General features: G+C 39.2%; 4 protein-coding genes, 1 long non-coding RNA gene and 1 other non-coding gene across 16 annotated transcripts; 4 read left to right on the forward strand and 2 right to left on the reverse strand.

Moving 5' to 3' along the window:
• The first annotated feature begins 54 nt into the window (after positions 1–54).
• Positions 55–261, forward strand: lncRNA:CR45340 (long non-coding RNA:CR45340). The gene has a single exon (NR_123996.1). It is a non-coding gene; the product is annotated as a long non-coding RNA:CR45340 (long non-coding RNA).
• dbr (debra) lies at positions 219–5,127 on the forward strand. 5 transcript variants are annotated; one of them, NM_001258883.3, is made up of 7 exons: positions 219–349; positions 413–740; positions 1,126–1,244; positions 1,306–1,499; positions 1,629–1,760; positions 1,822–4,286; positions 4,344–5,127. In NM_001258883.3, exons 4-7 carry the CDS (start codon positions 1,362–1,364, stop codon positions 4,630–4,632), a joined length of 3,024 nt encoding a protein of 1,007 aa, NP_001245812.1. In that variant the 5' UTR covers positions 219–349; positions 413–740; positions 1,126–1,244; positions 1,306–1,361; the 3' UTR covers positions 4,633–5,127. The 5 variants fall into 5 exon arrangements, with proteins under 5 accessions (NP_001245812.1, NP_001245810.1, NP_001245811.1 ...); NM_001258881.2 differs by lacking the exons at positions 219–349; positions 413–740 and adding an exon at positions 780–874; NM_001258882.2 differs by lacking the exons at positions 219–349; positions 413–740 and adding an exon at positions 780–848 and having other exon boundaries at positions 4,344–4,818.
• Positions 4,776–7,573, reverse strand: asRNA:CR44987 (antisense RNA:CR44987). Of its 2 annotated transcripts, NR_123997.1 has the most exons (2): positions 7,492–7,573; positions 4,776–7,379 (listed from the first exon to the last, which is right to left on the reverse strand). The 2 variants fall into 2 exon arrangements; NR_123998.1 differs by having other exon boundaries at positions 4,776–7,573.
• On the forward strand, positions 5,494–9,948 carry galectin. Of its 5 annotated transcripts, none has more exons than NM_001258884.1 (4): positions 5,494–5,541; positions 5,687–5,818; positions 8,640–8,755; positions 8,815–9,948. In NM_001258884.1, exons 2-4 carry the CDS (start codon positions 5,750–5,752, stop codon positions 9,833–9,835), a joined length of 1,206 nt encoding a protein of 401 aa, NP_001245813.1. In that variant the 5' UTR covers positions 5,494–5,541; positions 5,687–5,749; the 3' UTR covers positions 9,836–9,948. The 5 variants fall into 5 exon arrangements, with proteins under 5 accessions (NP_001245813.1, NP_608487.1, NP_001259788.1 ...); NM_001272859.1 differs by lacking the exons at positions 5,494–5,541; positions 5,687–5,818 and adding exons at positions 7,222–7,429; positions 7,557–7,634; NM_134643.4 differs by lacking the exons at positions 5,494–5,541; positions 5,687–5,818 and adding an exon at positions 6,124–6,714.
• Positions 9,949–10,084: 136 nt separating this feature from the next.
• Positions 10,085–11,520, forward strand: CG11374 (uncharacterized protein). Its single transcript, NM_134644.4, has 2 exons — positions 10,085–11,320; positions 11,379–11,520. Exons 1-2 carry the CDS (start codon positions 10,183–10,185, stop codon positions 11,444–11,446), a joined length of 1,206 nt encoding a protein of 401 aa, NP_608488.3. The 5' UTR covers positions 10,085–10,182; the 3' UTR covers positions 11,447–11,520.
• Positions 11,521–16,157: 4,637 nt separating this feature from the next.
• On the reverse strand, positions 16,158–21,124 carry net. 2 transcript variants are annotated; one of them, NM_080081.3, is made up of 2 exons: positions 20,757–21,124; positions 16,158–18,014 (listed from the first exon to the last, which is right to left on the reverse strand). In NM_080081.3, exons 1-2 carry the CDS (start codon positions 20,827–20,829, stop codon positions 17,005–17,007), a joined length of 1,083 nt encoding a protein of 360 aa, NP_524820.2. In that variant the 5' UTR covers positions 20,830–21,124; the 3' UTR covers positions 16,158–17,004. The 2 variants fall into 2 exon arrangements, with proteins under 2 accessions (NP_524820.2, NP_001259789.1); NM_001272860.1 differs by having other exon boundaries at positions 16,721–18,014.
• Between the last annotated feature and the right edge of the window lie 6,315 nt (positions 21,125–27,439).

A 27,439-nucleotide genomic window follows, 5' to 3' on the forward strand; every position in this document is an offset into this window, starting at 1 on the left:
TGTTTTCCAAGTCCAGTACGTCCACATCGCACTTATTGCTAATACGAAAGCTTGATTTTAAATTTTTTCTTATGCCCACATTTTGGCGTAAATGCACGAATACATAGACATAGTGAATCACAAAATCTCAGGAAAATAGCTAAAATGGCAAAAGAAAGATCAGAAGCATAAGCTCTAAGGCACGCAAACAGAGAACAACCAACACTATCAAAATGAATGACAACTAGTTTTAGTTCAAGGAGAGCGCTTCATGCGAGGAATCAACGTAAATAAAGGCACCAACAGTTGATAAGTGAGCGAGTCGTCTTTTACTTTACGAGCGGCAAATTAATACATAATATGTATGCACGTATGTATTTTAATAAGGGAAGTAATAGCTTTTGAATATGCAATCGCCTTCAACGGTATTTAGATACACCTTAAATACCCGGTCGCAAGAAAAAACTGGTGGAAAGAAAAACCAGCCGACTACATTTACGCCATTGAGGCCACATGGATAGAGCGGAAAACTGGCTGTGCGCCATGAAACAGACGGACACCAAGCCCGCACACATATACACCAGCGCTCGAAAAATAGAAACAAAAGTCGTGTAAGTGTTTAATACAAGCAACAGTCAGGGAGCACGCACACCATCACCGGCGGTGCAAACAACGTAGGAGAGGCGAGAGCAAAGAAAGAGTACTGTAAGCCATCAGCGCGAAACTGTGTGTGTACGGAAATGCATTAGTATGTGTGAGTGGTGAGTGTAATGGCAAACGGCAGCAACATTTATTTCGCTCAGTTTTATTTCGTTTTTTCGTCGCAACGCAAGTGCTGGTGAAATCGTTGTGGCAGAAGTCTATTTTAAGTGAATAAATCTTTTATTGTGCTCATGTTCGTAATTCCAAAACGTTCGTCGAGACTAAAAGACTTCTGCAAAGCTTTCGAGAAAAGAATAAATGGAAAAATACTATTTTCCACAAAAACATAGCATAGCAATTGTGAACAGCGTAAAACGAGGAAAGCAAAGATCTGCTTCTGTTTCTCACTCTCTCGGACTTGCGCTCTCCGCTTTCAATGATCAATACATTTACAGTTTGTTATTATTTGTTTTTCATTTTGCCTTTTGTTTTGCACGCTCTCAGTAACCGCGCGACGACTTTCTCAAATTGCAAGTGTAAAAAATTCATGAAAACGAAGTAGTGGGCAAGGCGAACTGCATTGCAAATGGTAGTGTGTGTGTCTAAATTTGGTGTTAACAAGAGTAAGCCTATTACACCGAACCCCTGGGATTTTTAAAAAATTTTTCTGCATTTTGTCATCAGCATGTTGGGCTTGACGCTTTGAGATAGGAAATAAAAGGCGCATTCAAATTCGTAACATGGATGCTCAGTTTGAGCACTTGTGCCGCATTTGCGCTGCCAACACGAAAAGCAAGACGAATTCCGTGGTTGAAAGTGTGTTTATTTTTAAAACACAGGGACTGAAGGATAAAATATCTCGACACCTTTATCTAAATGTAAGTAAATAAAAAGGAACAGCCTGTTTGGCGCTGCATCAAATTTAATCCTAGATCTGAATAAGTATCAAAACAAGACCTCCGCGTACTTGCTAAGACTCGACATTTAAAAAACGTATTTCTTTTTAGGTAGCTGAAGAAGATCCTCTGCCAAAAGTGCTCTGCAAATCTTGTTACCGCCAAGTAGAGGCCACGGCGTCGCTTTCAAATATAGCAAAACATACTCAGCTCGTGTTTCGGGACTTTCTCCTTAGTACACTGGTAATCGATTATATACCACTTATATATAATCAGCAAGCTTACAACTTATTAAATCTTCCAGCCTAAGAATGCGAGGGAAGCGGCTGCTGCACAACTGAGCGTTCCAGCAACCCAAATCCCACACCGACACGACGAAGTCCAAGCGGAAATCGATGAATTTCGCCCCATTTTGCTGACCCACGTGCCGGAGTCCGGAAACACCGCTTCCAAGCCCCAACCAGCCAATTGCCTGGAGCTGGCCCCAAAAACCGGCGAAAACTACTTGGCTGCATCTTCCTCATCCTCTTCTCTGAGCAAACCCGCTGGATCAGTAAAGAGCTATCTTAACACTGGGAGACGCAACAGCGTTTTTACAGACACTAGGTATGGATCGGCCCCACTGTCTATCGCTCAACGAACTATGCAGTGTCTGCCTTCTTTGGTGCCCCTAAACACAGAGTCATTGGGTAGCAACGCAATGAGAAAGAGCCCAGACACAAAACTATCGCCGAAAGGAGTAATAAACTTCATCCAGACTCATGGGCGCATCACGGGCAATATACCTGAAGTCCAAGCAGAGGACAATACCGGAAACATCAACGTGACAGATAGCAGAAACACAGTTACAGCTTCCGTTCTTATTTCTTCAAACGTTAGCAATCCAGGAACGAAATCTCAGGACAGTAATTTGTTTCTGCAGAAAAGTAGAAATCTTAAAAACACATTAAACAACATTAAAGCCATGCGTACCGGACAGGTATCACTGCTTAAGGGTGCGCAAAATCGAAACCCTATTGAAGATGTTAGACCACTGGTCACAACTACACTGGTACCCCAATATGGTGGTGAACCTTCCGTGGAGGAAGCACTGCCAGAGCACATGATCTTTGCGGCGCCAAAAAAGAAAAGGGAGGATGAAGAACAATTTCTTCAAACGGCTCTGCCACAGCTAAAGAAAACTGTGCCAAGTCAATCTAAGACAAAGTCCACAAAACTCGATTTAACTATATCGGTTGATTCGCATGTTTCACCCCCGTCAACGTCAATTTCTAATGTTAAAAGCCTCACTGATGCAATATTCCTGGGAAGCGTTATTAGGGATCCAGACTTGTTGATGCTTATTCTCAAGGCTCTAAAATGGCCGGTGACAGCAGAAAACTGTGATGAGCAAATGTCCCGCTTAAAAAGTTCAAAGTTCGCTGTTATAATGTCAGACACAAACCTTCTTCAAGACACAGATCTCACACAACTTTTAGGTCCATATTTGGCCCCAATGCTGCCTGTGGTTCAGCAACAAGATCAGCATCCACTTTCCTCAGCTATCGGGTCTGCTTCTTCAAACCATTCATCGCAGGCGACTAAAGATGTACTTAAGCTGGCTGACTTATCTAGTGCAATGCCTTATAAACTTCCACCAGAAACGTCGGTTCAATTAGTGCCTTCCAGTCCCACGGAACAGGAACCGCAGCCTGTGCGTCACAAAAAGGCGGTTAGCGTGCCAACTGTCAAACGCCATCAACGAAAGATGCGTGCCCTTGATTTACCTGCTGTTGACAAGACGCGCCGCATAATTTCGTTATCGACTTCAAAGGCAGCTTATGTCAGCAACGAACTGTCGAATATCAATTCTGTGCTTTTTTCGCAGTTCGAATCAAATCCGGCCGACGCTATTAATGAAGCGCTTATCTCACTCCTTAAGCAGCAACAACAAGAAACAAAAGACCAGCGAAAAACTCGTCAGAGTTGTATTGGCTCTGACAGTGCAGTTAATTTAGAAGACATTGTACTGATCGATCCCCAACCGCCTCTTGCAGTCGATCCGCATAATGTGAAGTACCTTGAGGATGACTACGTCTCTCCGCAGTCCCAGCCCGGATCCCAATACAATTTTAAAAGGCGCAAAACAGACATTCGGTCATCAGAGCCGTCTGAAGTCGTTGTGCTCGATAACAGCGGATCCCCAAATGAAAAGAATTCAAAAGAAGTATTTCCAAGTACGAAACAGACTTTATCCAGAGAAACAAAGAAAAGTGCGGTAACTGTTAGAAAAGAATCTTTGGGTCAGCTAAAGCAGGCACCCACAAGTACCGTCCCGGAAGACATTTGCGATCCTAAAGCCAGAGCCATTAATGCGAAAGAAAATCCCGAAGTGTGTGAACCAGTCCCGGACAATGGAGGTAGTGACGATATTGATGATAGCAAAGCAGGCTCGGTATCCGTTCGGAAGTCGGAAGTCAAAGCTGCGCTTGGACAAAAGCTTTTGGAGGCTATTGGACTTTCTCAGTTGGGAGCCGATGCAGCGCCTGAAAACTCCCGCGACACTCTTAGAAGTGCGTTAAAGCGCTCTATAAAACAGGCCCAGGAGCAACAGCTTCAGCTGAAGCGAGGCAATCATGAAGAACCTGTGAAGCAACTTGCCGATTCCACAACCAAGCTAAGTGCAGCAGAATCGGCAGATGAGCATAAAAAAGCAATTGCCGAGCGGGAGCTGGCCCTGCTGAATCGTGGATTTAAAGCAGGAGAAGAAAACACGATTTCCCTAAAAGAGTGAGTTGTAGATTTATTGATACGGACTTTATTTAAAATGTTTACCGTATTTTTTAGTGATAAGTGGGAGCGAACTGATGTTAGTTCTTCATCATCAAGAAACCGCCGAGGACGTAAATCAAAGATTGATTCCAACGTCGAGGATTTTGGCGATGAAGAAAAAAAAGACTCTAGATGGGATGAAGACGATGACTTGCCGTTAAAGGCAGATACGGAAAAACCTTCAGAACGGAACAGCACCAACGCCCGACCGACCCGTACTAGCAAAACGTTATCAAAGTATTATAAAGGACCAACTTCTAAATCACATCATAGCATGGGTACGCGCTCGACACGACAGCGCTGAGATATGCTTTATATCCTTCATATAAAATATGTGGTTTTATTTTGGAAAATATTAAATACCTATTTTACGTCCCTCTAAGATGCACATGTAATTGTGTACAATGTATACTCCCATTTAAAAACTAGTATAGTTGTATTAACTTTATTAAAAGCAATGGCTGGAGTCTACACACGAAAATAAGTCAAGAATAGTACAACTATTTAAAGAATAACACGATTTGGTTGAAAAAATTTCCTTACGTATGTAAATCGATTAATTATTCAGCGCTTAAGTTTTCTTTTGGGTTAAGTTTTGAACATATAATGTACCTTCTGGTGTATGTTAACATAAAATCCAGAATATGCCTTTAGACAGCAGAACGGAAGATATTTATTTGGTTTACAGTCTTGAATCTAAGCTGTATTTTTGTAGTTTTAATTAAACTTTTGTTTTTAATAATAACGGTACCGAAAAATAATTTTAAATAATGTAAATAAATAATGATGCTGAAAATTTAACAATTGCAACGTCTTTTCTAAACATCATCTTAATTGATAGTTCACAAACTTATTTAAGTTCAAAAGCAGAAAGAATGTAAGCTTCGACAGGTCATTTCGATCATTAATAACAATTTGATATACACCACTTTTGTATATGTTTCGGTAATGATAAAATCGGTTGTGATATATCTGCTTTAGAAACAGCAGGAAAATGAATGAAAACAGCTAATAGGCAATTGCCTTAAAAACTTGCACATACGAATGTAAATATGTATGTACATATGTACATCAATCTCTTTTTACAAAGCACACAGCGCGAGGTCTAATGGCTGATTCAGACAATGATAATGTGCAAAACAAAATATCAGTTTGAAAAGCTTCGCGACGTGTGGCGGTTGTTGAAATCGAGCAAGTCAAAATATGTACACATGTAGGTTTATGTGAACGCCCCAGTGATTCTAAGAATGAAGAACATATACTTGTTCAATAAAATATTGTTTTTATTTAATTATTAGCATCAAACTTTTAACGTTAAAAAAGGTCTTCTTAGCGATTGGTAACATATTATTTTTCAGCTATCTAATGAACAATAGCAACGTTTTCAACTGTTCCGAGATCAATTTATTTCCATCATACAAATGACTTGCTGCTGTGGAAAGCAAAAACGAAGCCAGGATGAAACCTATCAGAGGTTTAAAAATGAGGATGTAAGTTTGTCGATACTAATTGCTTTGCATCGTCAACTTTATGGTACATTAATAGCCAAAAAGAACTACCACCGCTATCGAATACGACAGACAACGCCTGTACTAATACATATGAATGAAGAATATACATACTAGAAAAGTTTCTTAATGTAGATACATATGTATAGGCGCACCTACGCATGACTAAATTTGTATGTGTAGACAAACAATGTTATCAGAATGCAAAAGCTACATATCTCGGGGTTGATAAAAAGTATTGAGCTATAGGTGGCCTCGGTCAGGCCGGCATAAAATCAAATTCCAAACAGTCCGCTCACAAACCGCTGCTAAAGGCACACGTATTTTGGCTTTCAGATGCATACATACATACATGTGTATGTATATATGTATTCAGCCAAAAAAAATCTCGTACATTAAAGCGCGCTGAATTGCACCAAAAGAGCGAGAGAGCGTATAAGCTCCGTGCTCAAAACCGCATTTGCATCGGGTAAAATCGGTAACCCCATCTTTGCATAGTCAGTATGACGGCAATAATACTCCTGGCTTGCCACTCGGTTCGCGAACTCGTCGATCTGTCAGATGCTCTGTGGCAGAACACTTTTAATATCGAACGAAGTTTAAACTATTATCGCATCAAGCGCCGTTTGGAACTGTTTCGATTTCATTGCCGCGAGCTTTGGTTGCGTCAGGTGTCAAAAACATCCGATCCAATGCATCGGAAGGCAGGCATAGATTTTGCAGCCATTGAGGCGGGTGCAGACTGTGTCCTAAATATGGATGCCTTTGACGATACGACAACGGAACTACACAAGAGGTTTTTACAGGCGGAGGGCACAAGACCCTTTCCTTCGGATTGCATCAGCGGCATCGAGGTGGTGGATGGAAATGAATTTAAAGTGCGTAATCGGGATACTATAGCGCAAATACTGAGTGGTTTAGTGATAGTGCTTAAAGTGTAAACATGTGTTTGTACGCATCACGTACAAATGTTTTTCTCTTTTTTCGTCTTTGTTTTGACATTTAGCGTACTCCGCAGTAATTCCCCTATTCGCGTTGTGGGGGAGCTTTTAATAGCTGTTCGCACAGTCGCGGTCGGACAGGGTGGTTTCTTTAGCGCTGACACCAATTTAAAAAAACTCCACACTGACGCCAATATACACAATGGCGCCACTGTTGTTTTAATTAAGTTCAGGCACTTCACTATGTAGTTTAAATGAGTTGTGTATAATGGCGCCACTGCGATTTTAAAGCAGGATTGGTGTCGCCAGTGCAATGTGTTTTTAAAGCTTTTGTGTATCAAAGCGATAGTTTTCCAAAAGCTGTTTATAGAACTCGTTGATCTGTCAGATGTTCTGTGGCAGAATACCTACAAAATCGAGCGAAGTTTAACTGTTTGGATTTTATTGCCGCGAGCGTCAGCCCTCAAGGCATCGGAAGGCACACATTGATTTTGCAGCTATTGAGGCGAGTGTATACTGTGACCGAAATATGGATGCCTTGGACGGTACGACAATGGAACTGCACAACAGTTTTCTACAGGTGGAGAGCACAACACACTTTCCTTTGGATTGCATCAGCGACATCGAGGTGGTGGATGGAAATGAATTAAAAGTGCGTAATCGGATAAATTGAGCGCAATTGCTGTGGCTTAGCGGTTGTGCTTATATACGTACATGCGTGCGTTTGTCACATCATGTACAATTGCTCTTCTCTTTTTCATCTTTGTCTTGGCTTTTAGCGTACTCCGCAGTAATTCCCCCATTCGCGTGCTGGGGGAGCTCGAAACAACTGTTTGACATAGTCGTGGTCTGACAAGGTGGGTGGCTTTAGCACTTAGTCAAGTCTGAACCCTAGCCACTCTTCATAATTATTTAAAGCGATAAGCTCTCAACACAAGTCAATTCAGGAGCTTACTCGCCATTTATTTGCACATCTGTTAAGGGTGTATACATACATACATATATCGTCGTTTTTATATGTCGAGTTCAAAGAGCTTTTGGCGTTGTCATAGCGGCGTAGCTTCAATTCTCTTCAAGCGTGTAACTCGCGAAAAGGGAGACAATAATAACAGCTAAATATCTGGCAACCAAACCATTTTGTTAAATAACATTAAAATCCTTTGAGCTCCTGAAGGCTGAAAAGAACGTTTTAGGGCAGAATATATTCATCAACAGCGAATTCTAAGGAACTAAAAGTATATTATTTACATGCGCAGTATTTAAGTTACAGTGACTTTTCGATTTTCAATGTGCGGTAGCGAGCAAGTACGATGTTGATTCATTCCTTAATGTCTAAAAACAAATACATTTCGATAAGCGATTCATAAAGAGTTCTGTGGTTAAAAAAGTACATCCCTTGAATTAGACGAATATTTAATTTTTTAGTTCTGGCTATTCAGATTTCCAAATCAGAACGTAAAATGTGTCTTAGGGTTTTGTATGAAAAAATGATGTGCTGTTGTCCCAAGCTGAAAAAGGGAGGTTTGAATGAGGTAAGCAAGCATTGAACATATTGACGGAAGAATTTATAACTAAAAATGTACAAAAGAGTAAAATGATAGCTTACATCTGTAAGCAACTAGTATTTTGATTGTCCTTTGGAAATGACTTATAGTCTTATCGTTTGTGCAAACGATAAACAAATTAAGTTAATCTTAAATTTTCTTTATATATGGAATGGCTGACAAGGCTACTTTCCAATTTGGCTATATTTTAATCCGAACACTGCCTTTTACGATAAACCTTGAACTGGAGGGGTGAAAGACTGTTTTAAGAGTAATTAAAAGTTTTTAAAAGTTCTGCTTATTAAATTCCCATTCTAGGCCTCATTTTACGAATATGCAGATGCTGTGCCAAAATATTTTAACGACCAAATAGGGAAATTGAGCGAAGGGATAAGTTTCACGGTGACTGGGAATCTCTCTGTAAACTGCGAGAGGTATGTTAAGTGGCCAAGTTTACGTGATTAATTTTTAAACTGTTCCTCGTCCTTTTTAGGTTTTCCATCAATCTGGTTTATAACAATGACTCTCGAGATGTGGCGCTCCACATTAATCCACGGTTGCCACAAAACTATATTGTCCGCAACACCAAAGTACAGGACATTTGGGGAAACGAGGAAGTGTCCTCGGCATTGCCGTTTCTACTAAGTCGAGGCGAGGAGTTTTCCATTCAAGTGCTAGTTACTGAGGCATGCTATATGATATCGGTAAACGGACAACACTTTGCAGCGTACACTCATCGAATCCCTTATAGGGATGTTCGCATTCTGGAAGTGAAGGGAGATGTAAGTAACGTGGAAATGAAGCGAACTTTGGTCTTAAAATATCCTGAGCGATTACCCCAGTCAGAGGCTAATAACATTGAGCTTCACATAGATGATGGGATTAATGAAATTGATGCCAGCGTTGAGGAGACTGTTAAAATACCTCATGAGTGGTGCATTATTAGCGCCCCGAACACACAGTCGGACAGTTCGCCTAAGCGTAACAATAGTTCGAATGATCTTGGCCTTACTTTGCCTTATTATGGAGCATTGCCACCAAATTCGTTGGTCGATGGTCGATGCTTGAAGATTGAAGGGAGAGTGCGATTACTTCCCCACTCGTTTTATATAAACCTGCAACAGGGGCAGGACATATGGCCACATCCAGTAATTGCATTCCACTTAAACCCACGTTTTTCGAAAGCAAGCAGCGGCGCTATTGGAAAGGCGGTGGTGTGTAGGAATGCCTGGCTTAATGGAGCTTGGGCACAAGAAGAGCGTTCGGAGTTTGACACAAACTTTCGCCCTGGTCGGTCTTTTTGTTTAGCCATTGTTTGTACCAAAACATCCTTTGAGGTGTATGTCAATCGGCAGTTTATGACTGATTTTAAATATAAGGTTAGCCCTGAGGTGGTGGACACTGTCTACATACAAGGAGATGTTAAACTTTGGAATGTAACGCTGGAAAAAAATCAGATGATTAAAGGCAAAAATATGCGAGTCTATCAGAATCCGTGGTTCTTTAGTGAGTAGTAGCTGTTCATGTTTTTATTTTTTAGTAGTTTAGCGACAATAAAAAAGTGATACGCTCGTGTTTCATTATACAATATTTTTGTTAATAAATAAAATTATGGTAACGTCATCCGATTTTTATTATTCTTCCCTACACATGTGTATTTATATAATTGAACGCATAGTCGCTATATGGGTATTTATTGAGTAAAAAATAGCTTTCAATGTTTCTGGTAATGTCGTTTTCTTTTTTAATGTCAAACTCTGGGTATTTATTCAAATGTTATAAATATTTTAATCTCCCTTGTATAACAACAATTTTGAAGTTTCTTTCCCTACTACTGCCGTATAAAATGGAGAGCAAGTGTATGAGCGTGTATCCTGGAGCGTGCACTGTAGCTCTAAGGCGAGTTATGGATGCGATGTCGTTGTTCTATGAAAAGCGTTCAGAAGCCCATCGACGCAAACATTTTAAAGTGATCCAATGTCCAAGGCCAGGACTTTGTTTCGTCTTCCACGGAATGATCCTAATGGCATGTGAGCATTTTGTTATTGATTTTCTCACCAAGCAGGGAAGTGAAATATGCGAGGAGTGCGATGTCCTACTGCAAATAGGATCACGACTTCCTCAAAATTATATAACGCGTAATTCTCGTCTTAAGGGAAAATGGGGACCCGAGGAAAATTCTTCATATTTAACCTTCCAGCTGAACCGGGGAAAGTCTTTTTGGATGCAAATATTGCTTACTGAGGAGTGCTTCTTTATTTCTGTCAACGGCTATCATTTTGCGAAATATTTTCACCGTATGCCTTATCGGTGGTTGGAAGCTGTGGATGTACTCGGAGATGTCTCCGACATCGTTATCGATACATACTATGTTTCCGAGTATCCTATACGCCTAACACACTCATTGCCTCGACCCATTCCACATTCAAACAAACTTCCCCGAGATGGAGAGAACGTGGAAACTGAATGGATGGTTTTATCTTCTCTGGCAAAGATGTCATCTAAAAAGTTCCTCTACCAGCCGAGCCTCCCTCTTCCTTTCTATGGAAAGCTGTTAAAAGAAAACTTCCTCATTGAAGGAAGTTCACTACGAATAGAAGGTCGTGTCCGATTGATGCCCCAAAGATTCAGTATAGCGTTTCAGAAAGGACAGGAAATTTGGCCGCAACCCACAGTGTCATTCTATTTCAGCCCATGTTTCTTGCGTAGTAGACATGACAAAATCGGCACGGCTATTATTACACGACGTGCCTATTTAAACGGCGATTGGGTGAACTGCACAGTGTCTCGCTTAAATACAAGTCTAAGGCCAGGAGGCGCCTTTGTCATAGTAATTGCTTGCAGAGACAGCTATTACGAACTGTTTGTAAACAACAGGTCCTTGTTTCATTTTAAGTATCAAATGAGGCCAGAGTGCGTCGACATTGTGAATATTCGTGGAGATATCAAGCTTTGGGAAGTAGCAATCCAAGGCAACACTACTTACAAAAAACCAAAAGGTAAAGATATTAAACTTGCCAAATTAATATTTCAACTTACAGTTCTTATTTATTAAAGTTCGATCTGCTATGGAACGAGCAATAAGTGCCTGGAAGCGAGCTGAAATCCCCCAACTTCAAATATAATTCAATCAGACTTGAAAATCAATCATTCCGTGAAAAGCAAATTACATGAATTAATAAATCAATGACGTCCAAATAATTTTGATTGCGCCTGCACCACATATATACGGATCTTATAAGAACTTTGCAATTAAAATATTTATGCGCACTGATCCTAGGGCACCGCAGAGCTCCGCTCATAAATGTCAATGCGCTCTAGACGTCAAGCGGTTGTCTGCCCATAAGTGGGCCGGATAGCAAAAGGAGACTCAGCTTCTTTCAGCGAGTCCGCAAACTAAGGCCGCCTTAAAGGCATCGGAAAATGATTATTAAAAATGATAATCGATTAAGGACGCAGTATGGCCGAGCTGCTCGAGTCGCCAGTGGGAAGGCTGTCCTGAATTGACGTATATGTCTACATGTGTTTCCAAAGACAGTTGACATTTTTTTTTCACGGCCAGCAAAAACAGTAGCAAAAGAGCCATGCCGAAAACGTCCAGCCTTCAAATATTTCCCAAGGCTCGGCCAAGGAAGTAGAAAAGCATCTGCAAAGTAAAAAATATTATTTATGATTCCAGTCTGTTCGTGTCAAGAATGCTTTGGACCATTTTGCTAATGAAGTAGAATAGTGATGTTAAATCGCGAAGGGAACATTGTCATGCTTTGTTTCGTAATTCTTAAAATCATTCTAGGCTTTACGTTAATTTACAGTAATTATTATGAAAATTACTCTATAGGTATTGAATAAGGAAATATTAAGATCTTTATAATGTATCATTTCCGATCTAAGAAGGAATATGCATAGTTAAAAAGTTTAAATGCTGGCTGCATAATGCATTATGGTCACAACCAACCCTAGATGAAATTAATCAAATACCCGATTGTTGGGTATGCTCCTTCTGTGGTCTATACTATATTGGCTACTTAGGTCGTTTTCCACTTGTTTAGTCGATTATGTTCATTTTACACTTCAAAAATCAGAAAATGCGACTATATGGTTTTTAGTTTGAGGCATTTGCGCAGTTGTGTTGACTGATACCTTTTTTTTTTGATGCAACCATTTTTCTCACTGGCAGTAGTCGTGGAACCATGGGCGTGTTTAAACATTTTTGTTAAATTGAAAAATTTCTGACCAAACCAGATCAATCAAATATCACAAATTTGGGCAGGCCGGCAATACTCAACTGAAAAGTAAATGGTAACAAATGCATTCGCACCAATTTACAACATGACGTTGTCCTCATCGGACTTACCGATTAGCCAGCCAGACGCAAAATGAGTAGGCTTATCAATATTCCGAATGTGTTCTCATGTCACACAGAACACTGTGCAATCAATGGCTCCGCAGTGCGGTAGCTCTGGTACATTCTAAATTAAACCTCAATTGAGGTTTTGTCCTCTGTTCCTCCTTAGTCCCCTTAGTGTTCCTGTGCCCAAAGGTTTGCCACAGCAGCTGCCACTGCCAATTGTTTGAAATGGTCAACGGAATGCAACCCGTTTCTCATTCGTCGTAAGCATCCAGCGAAACCGAGTTCTTGAGCCTGGTGCCTTTCATGCCGAATTGCAAGCCAAAAACAAAGTTATCGAAAAATTACTCCGCGGATATTTATATGGCTCTCCGCCGCGTTTTTTTTGCTCTCCATTGTTTTTATTATATTGTGGATGTAATAATCCAAGGATTAGCACTTACTGATCGGACGTATCAATTTGAATTCGGTCTGTTAAATCCAATTGCAAGCCAAAACAAACATAGTTGGTATTTTATTCCGGATTTCAAAGTACGCCTCAAGATTGAAGTATTCAAAACAAAAAGCGTTTTTCACATTATATACATAAATCCATATATTAGATGTACAAATGTTTTTTCTGTATTTCTGGACGTTATAACCTTTTTAACTTATTTTTATACTTCTTTTTCGTTGCTCCGTGAATTAAATAGATGCAGGGTATTTTCTCAAAACGAGGTTAAACGGCTCGTTTCTCCTTTATATATTCGCTGGATATATACCGGCATGTTTAAATGTGTGCACCTCCAAGTAAGGGACCAGTGATCAGACTGGAGCACCGGCTCTCGAATTCCCAGAATATCGCCCGAGATCAATCTTACACTCGTTAGATTGCATATTTTCATATGGTAGTTGGACACATCGTTCTTTCGCATCCATTTTCGGTTTTGCTGTTGCGATGCCATACACTAGAAGCCGGCGGCGTCAACGTCTGCTTCTGCTACTTTCAGTTTCATAAAAGCAGTCAATAACGCCTTGAAGGGCAACCATTTAAGAGATTTGATTGTCTTCAGATAGTCAGCAACTATGATTGGTTTTAACATATATGTTATATATGTACACATATACATGTATGTATATAAGTTCTATAGTTAATAAATCTCGTACACATAAATTTAACATAAATGTCCTGCACCAAGTTGTGTCTATGTCGAAAAGCTCACAAAGATTCTTCTTTTAAGGTGATACATTTGCTAAGGGCCAGCCAGGCAAGTGCGAGTGGGATTCTGAGTTGGTCCAGCAGGGCATATTGCGTAGAAGTATGGACTTAATGGTGGCGCCATTTCATTGCGCATGTCCATGTCTTGGATTACTGGGATGGTATGGATTTGGCAATTGCAATGAAATGGAAATGGACACAGATGGTTTCAGTTGAAATATGTAAATGCGTAAATATGTTAGCGGGGGATGAGTCATTTGACGTGTTAACCGGCCTTAAAAGTGATATAAAATAAAAAAGGAAATACATAATGTTGTAATCCGTTTTCAATATTGCATCAGTTGTTTACGCAGCCATGATTAACTTAATAATTAAAGAAAGTTTAATAAGCTATTTACTTCGTTCTTGAGAATTTAGGTTCGTTCAGACTGAATGTGTGCATATGAGTCAAATTGAAAGATTTCTTTTTTATAATATTTTACGCGGCAATCGCTAGACAACCATTTGGCACGCAATAAAGACAGTCTGTCCCATTCGTCGCCTAATAGCTTTCTTTCCTTTTCCTTCACTTTAGCTAGGTCAGCTATTGGACTGTCACGAGCCCACCAGTCGTCTGGTTTTATTTTGAAATTGTCAATTGCGCCTTGCAATCTAGGCGCCAACTAATGGTGTGCTTGTAGGCCTTGACGTACACATACACAAGCTCCTAACAAGTTTTTTTCCACCTTACCTCCTTGTATAGCGAAAAGTGTTCTGCTCTTCTATCCCTACACCCAGCTACATAAAAATATCTATTGCTGTGTCTCAACCCAATGATTTCATATTCTGTGGATGCACAACTATTGTAAAAAGCGCAGTATCAAGTATATTGCAAAATGTGTTACCAAAGGGCTAAGGAACAACTTTAAAATTGCTTTGCTGGAGAAAATCCTAAAACGGAGATATTTAGCATCTATTTTTAGCCCTCGTCTATAACGAGTTGAACATTTTTGGTTAATTATCAATGTAGTCCAAGCAGCATTGATCGTGCTAATTTGTACGCATATTAAATGAGAAGATCACGCTAGCTAGCTCAGCATGTGATGCCAAGACAGTACTTAGTTTATTGGCTCACCCTCGCACCAACACCTTGTGAGGCACACGCGCAACTGGCAACTGCCCCGAAATAGACGTTGCCACACCTGTGACAGGTGCGACAATATTTGTCGTCTGCTATAACTTAAAGCTGCAACTACAATTGTTTGTGGTATTTTTAGACGACTTTAAAGTCAATATTTGCGCAACAATTTTTCAGTTTGCTTCGACTTAAATAACATCTCGTCACGACATGTGATGCACCGGTTTACTATAGTTTATATTTTTTAACTTATTTACACAAATGCTAATTTGTAACATTGCTACTAGAAGTCATTTTTATATGAGCAGATGTTCATTTTTTTAAATATTATTGGGATACCAGGAGAATGAAAATTTTAAAACACAGCATGTGGCTGGGATTGTCTTTAAATTCGATGTTAAAGCAAGAAAAATTAATATTAATTTGTACAGGGCCTTCGCACATTTCCCCAAATTCATTGAAAAATCCAGCATTTTACGGAGTAACGTTGTTGTTTTTTTCTTAACAAATTACGGATACCATAGGCCTAGCAATCTCTATTTTGTGTGTGCAATTAATGGGAAAATTTTCTTAAATTTGTTTTATTAATATTTTATTAGGAAAGTGGAGGTACTTTAATATAGATGTGTAAGTTGCAGGTCTAGTTCCCACCTGCTCTTTGTTGAATAACGCCAATGCTCAAGTCATTATATATGTACTGATCGGAAATTGCTGTTTTTAACCTGTTTTCTATAGGATTCTTAGCTGATGTAATTTGTTCTGGATATTGCACTGGGTCAACTAGATGCAGTTACTTTGTTAATAATATGCATAGTTAATAGTGTTGAGTTCTTTCAGAGTACGTCATGAGTTCTAATGCACTGTCAACTTACTGTGATATTGGTAAACTTTGTGCCTGCTAGATAAGCTGACAAATATATTTCCGAACCTGATAAGGGGACTAAGTTTTGCCAAAACTCGTTACGATAACGTGGATGCGTTCAGGTGTACTTAAATCGATAGCGTGCCGTTCTTTGCGCACCTGTTGAGTTTTTAATATCACGAAATAGCTTGTTGCAAACGATAAGATTGTTTAACGTACAGACATAAAATAACCCTTAAAGCCGTCATTTCTATATGGTTTCCTTTAGTGCGCTTGCACCCAGATGACTAATATTTTAACCGCGACCACCTGAAATCCCAACTCTATATAAAAATACATTCTCTTTATAGTAAGTTTTGTGTATTTCCTGATTCTATGGCACGTACACTTATGAATGTATACATGGGTACAAATATATCAATGTATACAAAACAATGAGATTACAATTGAAGAGGAAACGTCTACAGTTACTTACATAAACTGAAATTTGTTAAATTCTTTATTTAATTTCGTAACTACGGATTTTTAATTACTACTGATTATCTCTGTTGTATGCAATTCGTAAAAGAAGAATTGATCTTATTATAGAGGTACATGTAAAAAAATATACATTTTCATATTCAGTCCTAAGGTAACTAAAGTTGATGGTGAAATTACAACATTTTGGCAAAGCTTCTTTTAAAAACTTGTAAATTGATATAAAAATCCTGTTTGAAACAAGAAACTGAAACTTTTTTAGGTAAATATATAGTTTACATTATTGTCATTTACATAGGTTTTAAGGATGCCGATTATTGTCTTTTTATACACTCGTACATAGATGGCGTTGACTTTTTGTACTGACTAAAATGTTTCTGTAGGTAGAGATTAAATTATGATCACATCGCTAGTATTTATTCATAACAATGTCAATATCAAATACAAATTGTATGCAGGCATACTTAAAAATTTTTTTTTTAAACTCATGAAGTCTGTATATCTAACAAAGCCTTGAAAACTTTTAAAGCTATTAGGCCACTTCTGGCAAAGAATCAAAGCATGTGGATAGGAATGCTGTATGCAGATTAATCTAAGCTTAAGCACAAATATTTAAAAAAATAGCAGAAATCAGTCGCATTTAAAGTCTAAAAAAGTAAGTTATCCACGAAACTGGACAGATTACTCGTCTTTCTTTCGTTTCACTTTTCCCTCCGTTTGGATGGTTGATGTTACAGCTTCTAAGCACGTGGCAATGGACGGTACGGATTGATCGGCGCTGTAATCCTCGCCAGCCATTCTACTTAAGGTTAGTATATAGGAACACGCTACCCGAAGAACGGAGAGTTTGGAAAGTTTTTGAGTGCTGGCATAGGCTGGAACAGCTTGGCGGAGCGTTTCGTAGGCGGCGGATATGGTGTGTACACGGGTCCGTTCACGTGCGTTCGCCTCAATGCGGCGCTCCCTAGTCATATTCTTGTAATTGCGTTGATGTTGATGAGGTCGCGAAATTGGTGCCAATCCCGTCTTGTTCAGATCCTCATCGCTAAGACTAGCTTCTAAAAAGGAAGATGACGTTGATTCTTTTTGCGTCCTTTCCTTCAACGTTTTTTTGGCGGATGGCTGTTTTCCAATTAGCAATGCGGAAAAGGCCTCTATTTTAGGCCCCGCTTGGTCGACACATTGCTTTTTGGTCGTTACTAATGCGAGTGGTTCCAGCTGTTCTGGGTGGGCAGCAAGCGATCTGTGAAGAGTCGTAACTCCCGGATGGCGAACATATATATGTGCCGGATTAGGCATTATTTCATGCTGCAGGCGCAACGTGGAAGGTATGCAACTGTTGGGCGGTGGAGAGTCTATGGCTGGTGGCGTTAGGACAACTGCCGAATCGGCGGAAGATGTGTATCGTATGCGTTTCTTTAGCGGACCAGTTGCATTCATACTCGCACTGGACGGAGGACCAGGCATGGATTTAGAGTTGGGAGTCGTCAAACCTACGACTTTGAAGGGTTCCGAACTCTTGCGTTTGTTGCGGACAAGGGCTATTGGCTTGGAGTCCGCCGAGTCTGTTCCTTTTGGTCTGATGTCGGGACTGCCACTGCGCGCGTGCTCGACGACCAAGTCGTCTCCGCCTTCGCTTTCCGAACTGGCGGAACAAAAACCCGCATCACGGTCGTTGGAATTGGGTGAATCTAAAAATACCAAAAAATTTAAGAGTTAGTTATCTTCTATCTGTGACGTATTACGCCGAACCGGTTACTAATGTTTGGCATTTCGTATTCGTAAATTTAAAAAAACCCCCGTTTTCGCGGAACAGGCCAGCAAGCCGAATAGGGCTGCGACTGCCTTTGTGTGACACCCCTTCGACTTTTCAAAATTCAATAAATCCCAAATCTTTAGTTACTATTTTTTATTACCATCTGATCGAAACTAATTGGATGACGTAGTTTTGACGTATTTTCTTATCTATAATATGTTCTTCCACCCTATGAAATCTATTTAATACATTCAAATCGGAGGTTACATGAGAAGAAAGTCCATTATATAAAGTGAAATTATGCATTGATCACGAAAACAAAACAGGTTTCTTAATTTACCACTGACCTCCACAAGTATTGAAGTGCCGAAACGCAGCTTACTTGTTAAAAGTAATTTATTTCAAGTCTGGCGAATAAAGCCAGTTCAAGTTCAGCATGAAGCAGCCACTGCATCAGAAGCCAACAACCCGGTTAGCAATTTAAAAAAAAATCACAATGCATATAAACGAGCATACATACATGGATCGAATTTGTTTGCGATTTCAACTTTGGTTGTGCCAGCAAAGTATAAAGGTATAGAATCTGCTAGGATATTTATAAGTATTCCGGTATTTAAGCAAAAAAAAACTTTGTCTTCAACAGCTAATTTTTTTTGTAATCAATTATTGTGTTATCAGCCTATCCATTATATATATGTATATGTTTGTCAGCAATCATACATACAATAATTACTTGTTATTAATTTTAAATTAATTACTTAAGCTAAGTTGGCTAAGAATGAGTAAATTTATTCCCTGTTTGTTTGAACCGGTGCGGACACACATTTACGGAAGGTAAGCTTTTTGCATGTTTATTCAACTATTTATAAGCACAATATTCTGCTATCTTTTCTAATTTTAGGCAGATAAACAACGAAACGAAATTCAAAGCAACTGACTGACATTGCGGCCACGAAATCAGGCTGTACAAATAACATCAGTTTTATAGCCCTAACTCTATCCCATGTCTTGCGTGGTTTATATACCGCATTTTAATTTATATTTAGACAAATGTTTACTTTTAAGCCACCGTCCTCGCAGGCGTCGTCTAGTTTAAAACACCTGTGCCAAACGGAAACATTTTTAAAGCTTGCCAAGTTTTTAAAAAATAAATTTCTACCAATTTATATTTAAGTTGTCCGTATCAGACACTTAAAGTTACATCTAACGACCAAAGGGCAATACCTGCACATTTTATTTTATTTTTAGTATACACGGAAGAAGGTATTATTCTCGATTGTTTATATTAAGAATATTTTAAGATGTTTTTTGTACGCCCAAATTAGTTTATTTTTTATGGATCTGATCCGTCTTTAGGTGCCAAGTACAAAATAGCAAGTTTTGCTCAGAAATTGACAACGGTTTTCCCGTTATTGGCCTTTTTTTCTAAGAATGAATGCCCTCCTGCGAAAATCAGCTAAAACCTACTTAAAAACGGCAGACATTAACTGTCAGAGGCATAAGAAAATCCCATATTCACGCCAAAAGTCAACGAAAGGTTATCATCATAGGCGGCTTTTGGCTGGCGGTCGGTCCACTGGGAAGCGTTCCCTGTGTGGGAAGCCTCGTCTTATCATAACAAGTGCATATACTCATACGTACATAAATGTAAATATGTTATAGCGACTATATGAAATATATTGTAGTAAAATGACGCATCACTTTTATGAATGAATCGTAAGAACACATCCAGATCATGCAGTACTTTGACACACTTGGTAAGGACATTTTTACGTTGGTTATAAAACGAACCCAATATCATTCGGCTTTCCTGTTACTACATTGCGTTATGTAGTAAAATAATATAAGTGGAATTTTTATAAACTCATAGTGATCAATTTAAATTAAAGACACCTTATTCTATCCAAACCAATGGCCATCTAGACTAATCATTTCGAAACGTTGCTGATTAAGACTAGCATTTTAAATAAATGATCACAGAAACAAAAAATAAAATCGATTTTATGAAATGCTGACGTAAACAGTACCAACAATATGGAAGGAGTTAACGTCTGTCCTCGAACATTATAACAATCAGCAGGCGGTGGTGAAAAGGGACACACAATGCAGAGTCCAACTGTCGCTCCAGCTTCACAAACAGACAAATTGCCAATATGTCTGGCGACATCGTCGTCCCAAATTCGCCATTGCGGGCAAAGTGCTTGGCCGACATATGCAACACAAGACGAAAGTTGGAGTACGCTGGCGACACATAGTTGGCTTTATTTACGTATCTGTCTGCATCTTAATTGCCATCCTCACAAGTCTGCTGCTAATATGATTCTGCTGCAACGTGTTAGTTGGTGGGGCTTTCTGGGTGCACACGGCAGCACCCCCTATTAACAATGTTGGTCGTCAATTATCTTCAGTGTCTATTGCATAGCCTTGGGCCATAGCCTCCTTGCCTTAATGATTGTATTCGTTCTTTTTGGGTTTCGATTACAAAAATGAATATACAGCTATTTGACAAATTATTGTCGACAAATATTTTGCGGGAAATGATTATAATCATCCGACTGCAAGACATAAAAAACCTATGTATGTAGGTGTGTATATTTATGTAAGTATTTGCAGGTGCCGCACAATTCGCAGGCAACAGGTGCAGTGTCCTTTGCTCGTGCAAAAGGTAAATACCCACCTTTCATAATAATTGCTGATAATTCCGATGCGCTTAGTTGCATGTAAAGTTTTTCTGTGTTGGTATTCGCCATAGCCGCGAAGGACATTCAAGAACTTTAAAAGTAGCGCGTATCCGAAAACGGTATTTGAATAGTTTTGTGGGCTTATATTTTATTTATTCACAATTACGGGCTTTATGTTAACATAAACCTATTGAAATGTCACGTATTGTTTAAAGGCACTTTTTTAATTTGTGGTTTGGTTAAGCCGTATGTGAGCTTTGGCACTATCTTCAACTTATTAGAACTTTTTATTTTCACGATTTCTCGTAAAATCTTCTGACCGGAGCACGACTGTTCACAACGAAAGTATCTGACGGATTGAAAATATCTTGCGGATTGAAATGGCCTGCGCCAGGGACCGGCTGGCTTCATGCTAAAAGCAGCACGCGGTCGAACTGCGTTTGGTTATCAGTGTTGACCATTCAGTTTTTTTAGAGTCCGTTGTCCTAATGTGTGTATGGCTTGAAAAAAATTGCGCCCTTAGCCAGAAAATATATTTCTTCCATAAGTAAATTATATGCTTAATAAGAAATAAAGTATTTATCTTTACAAGAAATATATAAATACTTTAAAGCAAAATTTTGAACAGCTAAGTTTGCTAGGCCTCTGAACTTATTGGCACCAGAAATATTAGGCAGAAAGACCTGCCAGCACTGTGGTACGAACCGCTGGATCGGTTCGCTGTCGAACATGTTTGACTACCACATTATTAGTTTTATGAATGAAAATATTCGCTCGCTTGAGATTTGCGACTAGAAAAAATTTGTATTCAACTTATTGATTGCAAGTATTACTTTTCTGCGGCCTTACTTATGTTTCAATGACAAAATGTCTTTTGACTTTTTGTAAACTTATCGGGATGAATATACATTCAATATTTTGGACAGAAAAAGATCTTAAATGCCATTGAATTAGGTAAGATTAATTAATTTCGGCTGCTCTCCATTTTGCAAAGTTTGACTTATAAGGCTGTTAAAGCCTCTATCATAATCAGGACTTTATTAAAACAGTTTATTCTTCTTGCAACATTGCTGCTGGACACAACGCATATACCAGCGTCAATTTCATTTGTGCATACGTGATAAAATATGTATTAGTATGTATTTCATCTGCGGATGGCACTGGCGAAGAAAGTAAAAGCAACGGTCTTAATAATGTCAACATTTAATTTTAGTATTGCACAAGCTGTTCGATTTTTAGGCATAGAATGGTCAGTTTCTTAGATAGTTTACAAATATTTTATTTGATACGTATGTATTTTTTTAAACAGAACTCGTCATAATTTTGTAAGTTGGATTATCATGGCTTCTTTTATATTTATGTATGTATATATGTATATGCTTGTATTTGGAAATTTATTTAAGTCAGGATGAATACCTCCTTACGTTTTGGATAAAAAAAAGATCAGTTCTAGGAAAAAGTTTAAATTTGCTGATCATTCTTTCGAACGCCGCACAACAAAAAACTTGCCGCTGGAATGAATGCAAGAGCCAGTTCCCTAATATCATTAGGGTTCTTTTCGTCTTTTTGTCTGATATCCTTAGCAGATGTACACTGGGCACGAGTTTGAGTCTGTCGCGCGAAATGCTTTTTGAATGATGACTTTCGTTTTTTTAGAGACTTGTTCTGCTTTTAAAGTATGCGATTGGGCTGCGGCCTAACCTGTTTTCTTCGATTGGACAGACCCCAGACTTCACAATCTCCAGTGTAGCAACCTGAGCAGTCCTCCGCTACCGCCGTTTAGGTCGCGATCAAGCCTTTGTCAAGCTGGAAGTTCAAGGATAAGAATGCTGGACTTCCAAAAATGGTTCGTGTACGTGTCGGCGAAATTTGATCTGTTCCTTTAAAAGTAAACCATTTTTTCCGTACGCCCCAGCTAGAATTACTTCGGAATCATTTGCAAAGATTTTTTTTAAAATTAGGTAAAGTTGCGGTTACTGATTTGGCTTCTGTATGAGGACGGGCTCTAAGTACATGAAGTCAGTTTGGCTTCTACATATGTAGATATGTGCTTTTCACCAAAGATCAAGTCAGAAGAAGTATTTTGCGGACAACATGGTGTTGACGAACATGCACAAATCGAGTTACACTGATTTGGCTTCTGAAAAAGAACTTACCGAAATAAAAATAGCAATATATATTTAATTAAAATGGATATCGATTCGATACCTGAAAACACATATGCATTTGTACATGCGCACATACACATATAGGTATTTCTACCTGTCATTCTCGGCATGGAGCTACAAGAGCAGGATAATGGAACGTCTCAATCACTAATTGCTTTTAGTCTGCGTGGACTAATATCTGGTCCTTGCCAATAGTTTGAACAAACGCCTGGGATATTGGAAATTTCTTGAAAAACTAGCGAAGTCAGGTAGTGGTGACTTCTGAGAATATTCATGCTCAATGCCTACCTTCTGCGGAACATAATGTAATATTTGTTGCGTATTTCAGCTTTTGAGAAGCTCATCGAAATCAAATAACCTTTTATCTATTAGCCATTTAGCATAATTAGAAGGCTTTGTTACTCGATCAAAATCATTATCAAAAATTAGTTGAAAGTGATATCGTCTCAATTCAAATTCCTTTCATATAGTAAACATAACGTTGCCGTAATAAGCACATGTCCCTCCATGTGACGTCACGTTCCTTCTTGTTACGTTTAGTAGTGGAACCAACCGGCCTTGGCACGTGGTTATGGAAATTGCGTAACTCACTTCTACCGATACACTCGTTACTCAATGACCCAAGTTAGTGAGCTTAATAATAATTCAACAAGGAGAACGCTATAGCCGATTTCCTTCCCTCTATCAGATATCTCAGAAACTAAGATAGGGAAAGTGCGAGGGGCACATATGTATGTATATTTTTCTAAATGGTCGGGGTGCAATTTTTTGCAGTTGACGTGAACAGACAGAAGGACATGGCCGGAAGGACATGGTCTCAGATAGAGAATCGGATCAAATATCAATTAAATAATAGATCTAAAAATATTCTGAAAAGCGTTTGGTGAAAGGATTTCCAACAGTAGCCTACTTAAATAAAATAAAAACAAATATTTACGAAAATATGTTCAGATCCGAATTTGTAACACATGGAATTCTCTGCTTGCTGTAAGTGCCAGCACATGTGTTTTCTTTGAGAAGAGGCGTTTTTATTTTCTGGGCCTTTTGACCTTTGCCGGCGTCACCCAGTTTGCAGATTTTCATTGAATCGGCGCCGTCGGCGACTAATGGCACATATGCTGACCAGAAGGATAGGAAAAACAGACATCCTTAAATTCAAGATGTGTGAAACTTGCATACAGTGATGTGAATGGCGACAATATGTCTTTTAATTTGCGTGGGAATATGTTTAGAACATGTTTGTATGTGCAGATATCTGTCTTAAAGCAAGAGTATTGTAACTATGTCCAGTGCAATATAAAAAGCTCAGTTTTCGTAGATTACACCTTATTCTTTTAAAACGTGACAGCCGCAAGCGAAACTATACAGCAGCATCAATAACATGCGTGCCAGAAATCATACCCATGATATAAAATTAGACGCTAAGAAGTACGTTATTAATGTCAAAATCTAAAAAATCAGGACTGACTGCCAGACACAACTCAGACAAACCGGAGAATGCAGGACTTTGCACGCAAGAAAGAAGATAAAAGAAGAAGAATATTAATGAGTCCAGACATCTCCACCACAGCAATTCCCACGCTTCTTGAACGTAAAACACCCGCAAGCTCATCTGCAAAAATGTAAGCAAAAGCATTGACCGTATCTCTGCAATGATTGCCACCGTTTGCCTCAAGCCCCCAAAATCCGAATACTGTACAGGAGAATTCACACAGAGGCAATAAGGCAAGGCAGCATCACAAAATTGTTAATATGGACCTCGATACGGCAACAGCAGAAAATTGTTAATATGAAAGTCGAGATCGCTTTGAGCATAAGTTGCCAATGGGCAGCAGTCCCGAAACAAGGCAATGGAATGGGTTACTTAATAGAATGTCTTAGCATGTGGGTATGTCATGCACCTCAAAAGTGTCTATTTATATCCGCTTGTGCATGCGCTTTGAGTTTGTTAGCACCCTTACCACTCTTGAATTTGTCGTCTATATCGCTCATGCTGAGCTCCGCGTATATATTGAAGTATCGCGTTTTGACCGTGTTGAATACTTAAAACGAAATATGATGAGCTTAGCATATATGTATGATTGTAAGGCATTTGCTATTTTAACTTTTTTTAATATCGGCAACTCCAATGCACGTGCAAGGCAACATTTTGACATTTTACGGATTGGAGGTACCTGTCTTCGATTTTGCCCTTGCACGCACTAACTGTTGTTGCCCATTTGCAAGTGGGTATTGTTAAATATCCTTGTCATAAAACTGTTTTGTTCACTTGTCTTTTGTCATATAGAAAACTTCATTGTTGCAGTCAACACACAAAGGAGTAGACAGAAGACGATTTGGTTAATTTTTGGGTGGCGCCAGACGCACAGCTGGTTGCCGTGGCCTCGGCTGTGCGATTGCAGTGTCATAAACGTAATGTAAATAAGTATAGCAGCCAACGGCACAGGTCCATTGCCATCGGTGGTGTATGGTTTCTGACCGACCGACCAGATGCATGCCGTGGTCGAGCCTTGACGTTGACACGCACGAGCGTAGCCAGAAGCATTTGACCAGGAGGAGACACACTCGCGCTTATAGCTCCCTATCACTACGCCCATGCTGACACATGGCATGCTATACAGTGCGATGGTCACGGGCTATTGGTCACTCATTTGCCAATGTTGGCGTATTCGCAACTTCTACTTGACCACTGCGAAGTAACTGGTTTGAATTCTTCATTTGCGTGCCGAAGCATCTGTTCCTCTGTCTATGCGTTCGAATAACCATGAGCATCCTAAATCGTATTATTTGTATTTGTGCTCAATTTAAATGTCTTTCTGGCTAACACCGTTTGTAATTCGATTGGAGTTCTTGTAGGCCTTCTTATTTAGCGAATCTTGGTTAATTTGTTTTAAATTTCATTAAGACAGTATTTTCGATATTTCCCGCATAAACTCGGCACGAATACCTGCATCTTCATTCTTGGCTCTGTCTGTATTTTTAGTGGTCCGTATAAGGCGCAGACCAACTGCCACTACTACTGATGATGTGCTGGCGGTCATCGCCTGTTGATTGTTTTCGTCCTGCCTAAACTAATAACTGCATCGTGCGGTTGGGCTTCTCAGGTGCTTTTCGAGTTGATCATTGAGTGGGGCCAAGTAAAAGCAGCAGGTAAAACGACCCTGACGATTGGATGTAAATTTCAACAAAAATTAAGAGGACAAATTATTGACGAGGATGTTGCTGATACATATATGCACATACATACATACAGTTAGAGATCGTGCAAAGTAGTCGTTCGCATCAATGGTCTTCATCACGGTTCTGGTCTTTTGGAATTTAACATTTTTAAGGGCGTTTTGCCTTATTGCACACAATTTAACGTCTATAGAAACAAGTACACACATTTATCCTAACAAATGTATCACACTGTCTGGATCGCTAAAAATAATCAATAACTACACACCTCAAAAGGTGCTAGACAGTTAATTTATACGGTTTCATTCGTATATGTATACTAAAAATAGTACAAAGCGTTGAATATAAATAGTTACTTATAATTAAATTAACACATTTCTGCAATGTGTACTCTGCAGGTTGAATTTTAAATTTAACTTGGCCTTTTATGCTCTTAACATACATATGTGCTTCCAAAAAACCCGTTGAGCTTTACTAAGATCGAATTTGTATAGCCACCAAACGAACGTAGGGCGTAATAAGGTTGTACCTTATTTTAGCGTTTTACAAGATAATACCACTCTGCACATGAAGAAACTTGGCGCCAGCCATGAAAAATATGTAGACAATTAGAATAGCATTTTGGCGCTGCTCTGCGGTCCGATTCATTAAGATGTTCGGGGACGTATTTATAAAATACTTATATATGTACATACATACAAAGTGTGTATATAAGTGAGTGGCGATCTCGGCGTGAGGCTCTATACAACATCTTGTCAGAATGTCATTAATTGTACTTTGTACCCGGCGGCTGATTCTTTTTGGCAACGTTTGTATGGCGATGGTGGCATCTGTCGCTCAAGTGTCTTTAGTTTCTGGCACAAAAGTTCAAAACGAAAGAGCGGTGGCGTCCCAGACGGCGTCGCCTGTGGGGACATAACTTTGTGATGCAGCTGCACATGGTTCTATGTATTGTATTTTATCATTTGTTTGTTTTTAAAATAATTTTAAGTCTTTATAAATTAATTGATCATCTCAACGAATGAGATTAAGGTGGCATAATACGATGCATACGTTGATACGCCCGTATCCCATATTTATGTAAAGGCTCTAAATGCCCCAAGACGTTAACGGTCAATAAGGCGCAACCCTGGGGTAAAATTGACATAAACAAATCTGGCGGCAACGCAGCTGGCCATTATGGGAAAAGCACTTCTGTGTTGGAGCGTATATGTATATTAGGATGGAAATAATTGCACACAGTTCGTCATAATTTGTCGTTGAAACAGATGAGGTCAGAAACGAAGAGCACTACACTTCAGAAAAATGTTATTCGTTTTTGGAATAAAAGTATT

The sequence above is a fragment of the Drosophila melanogaster genome, chromosome 2L (assembly GCF_000001215.4).
Source record: "Drosophila melanogaster chromosome 2L".
Taxonomy (NCBI): Eukaryota; Metazoa; Arthropoda; class Insecta; order Diptera; family Drosophilidae; genus Drosophila; species Drosophila melanogaster.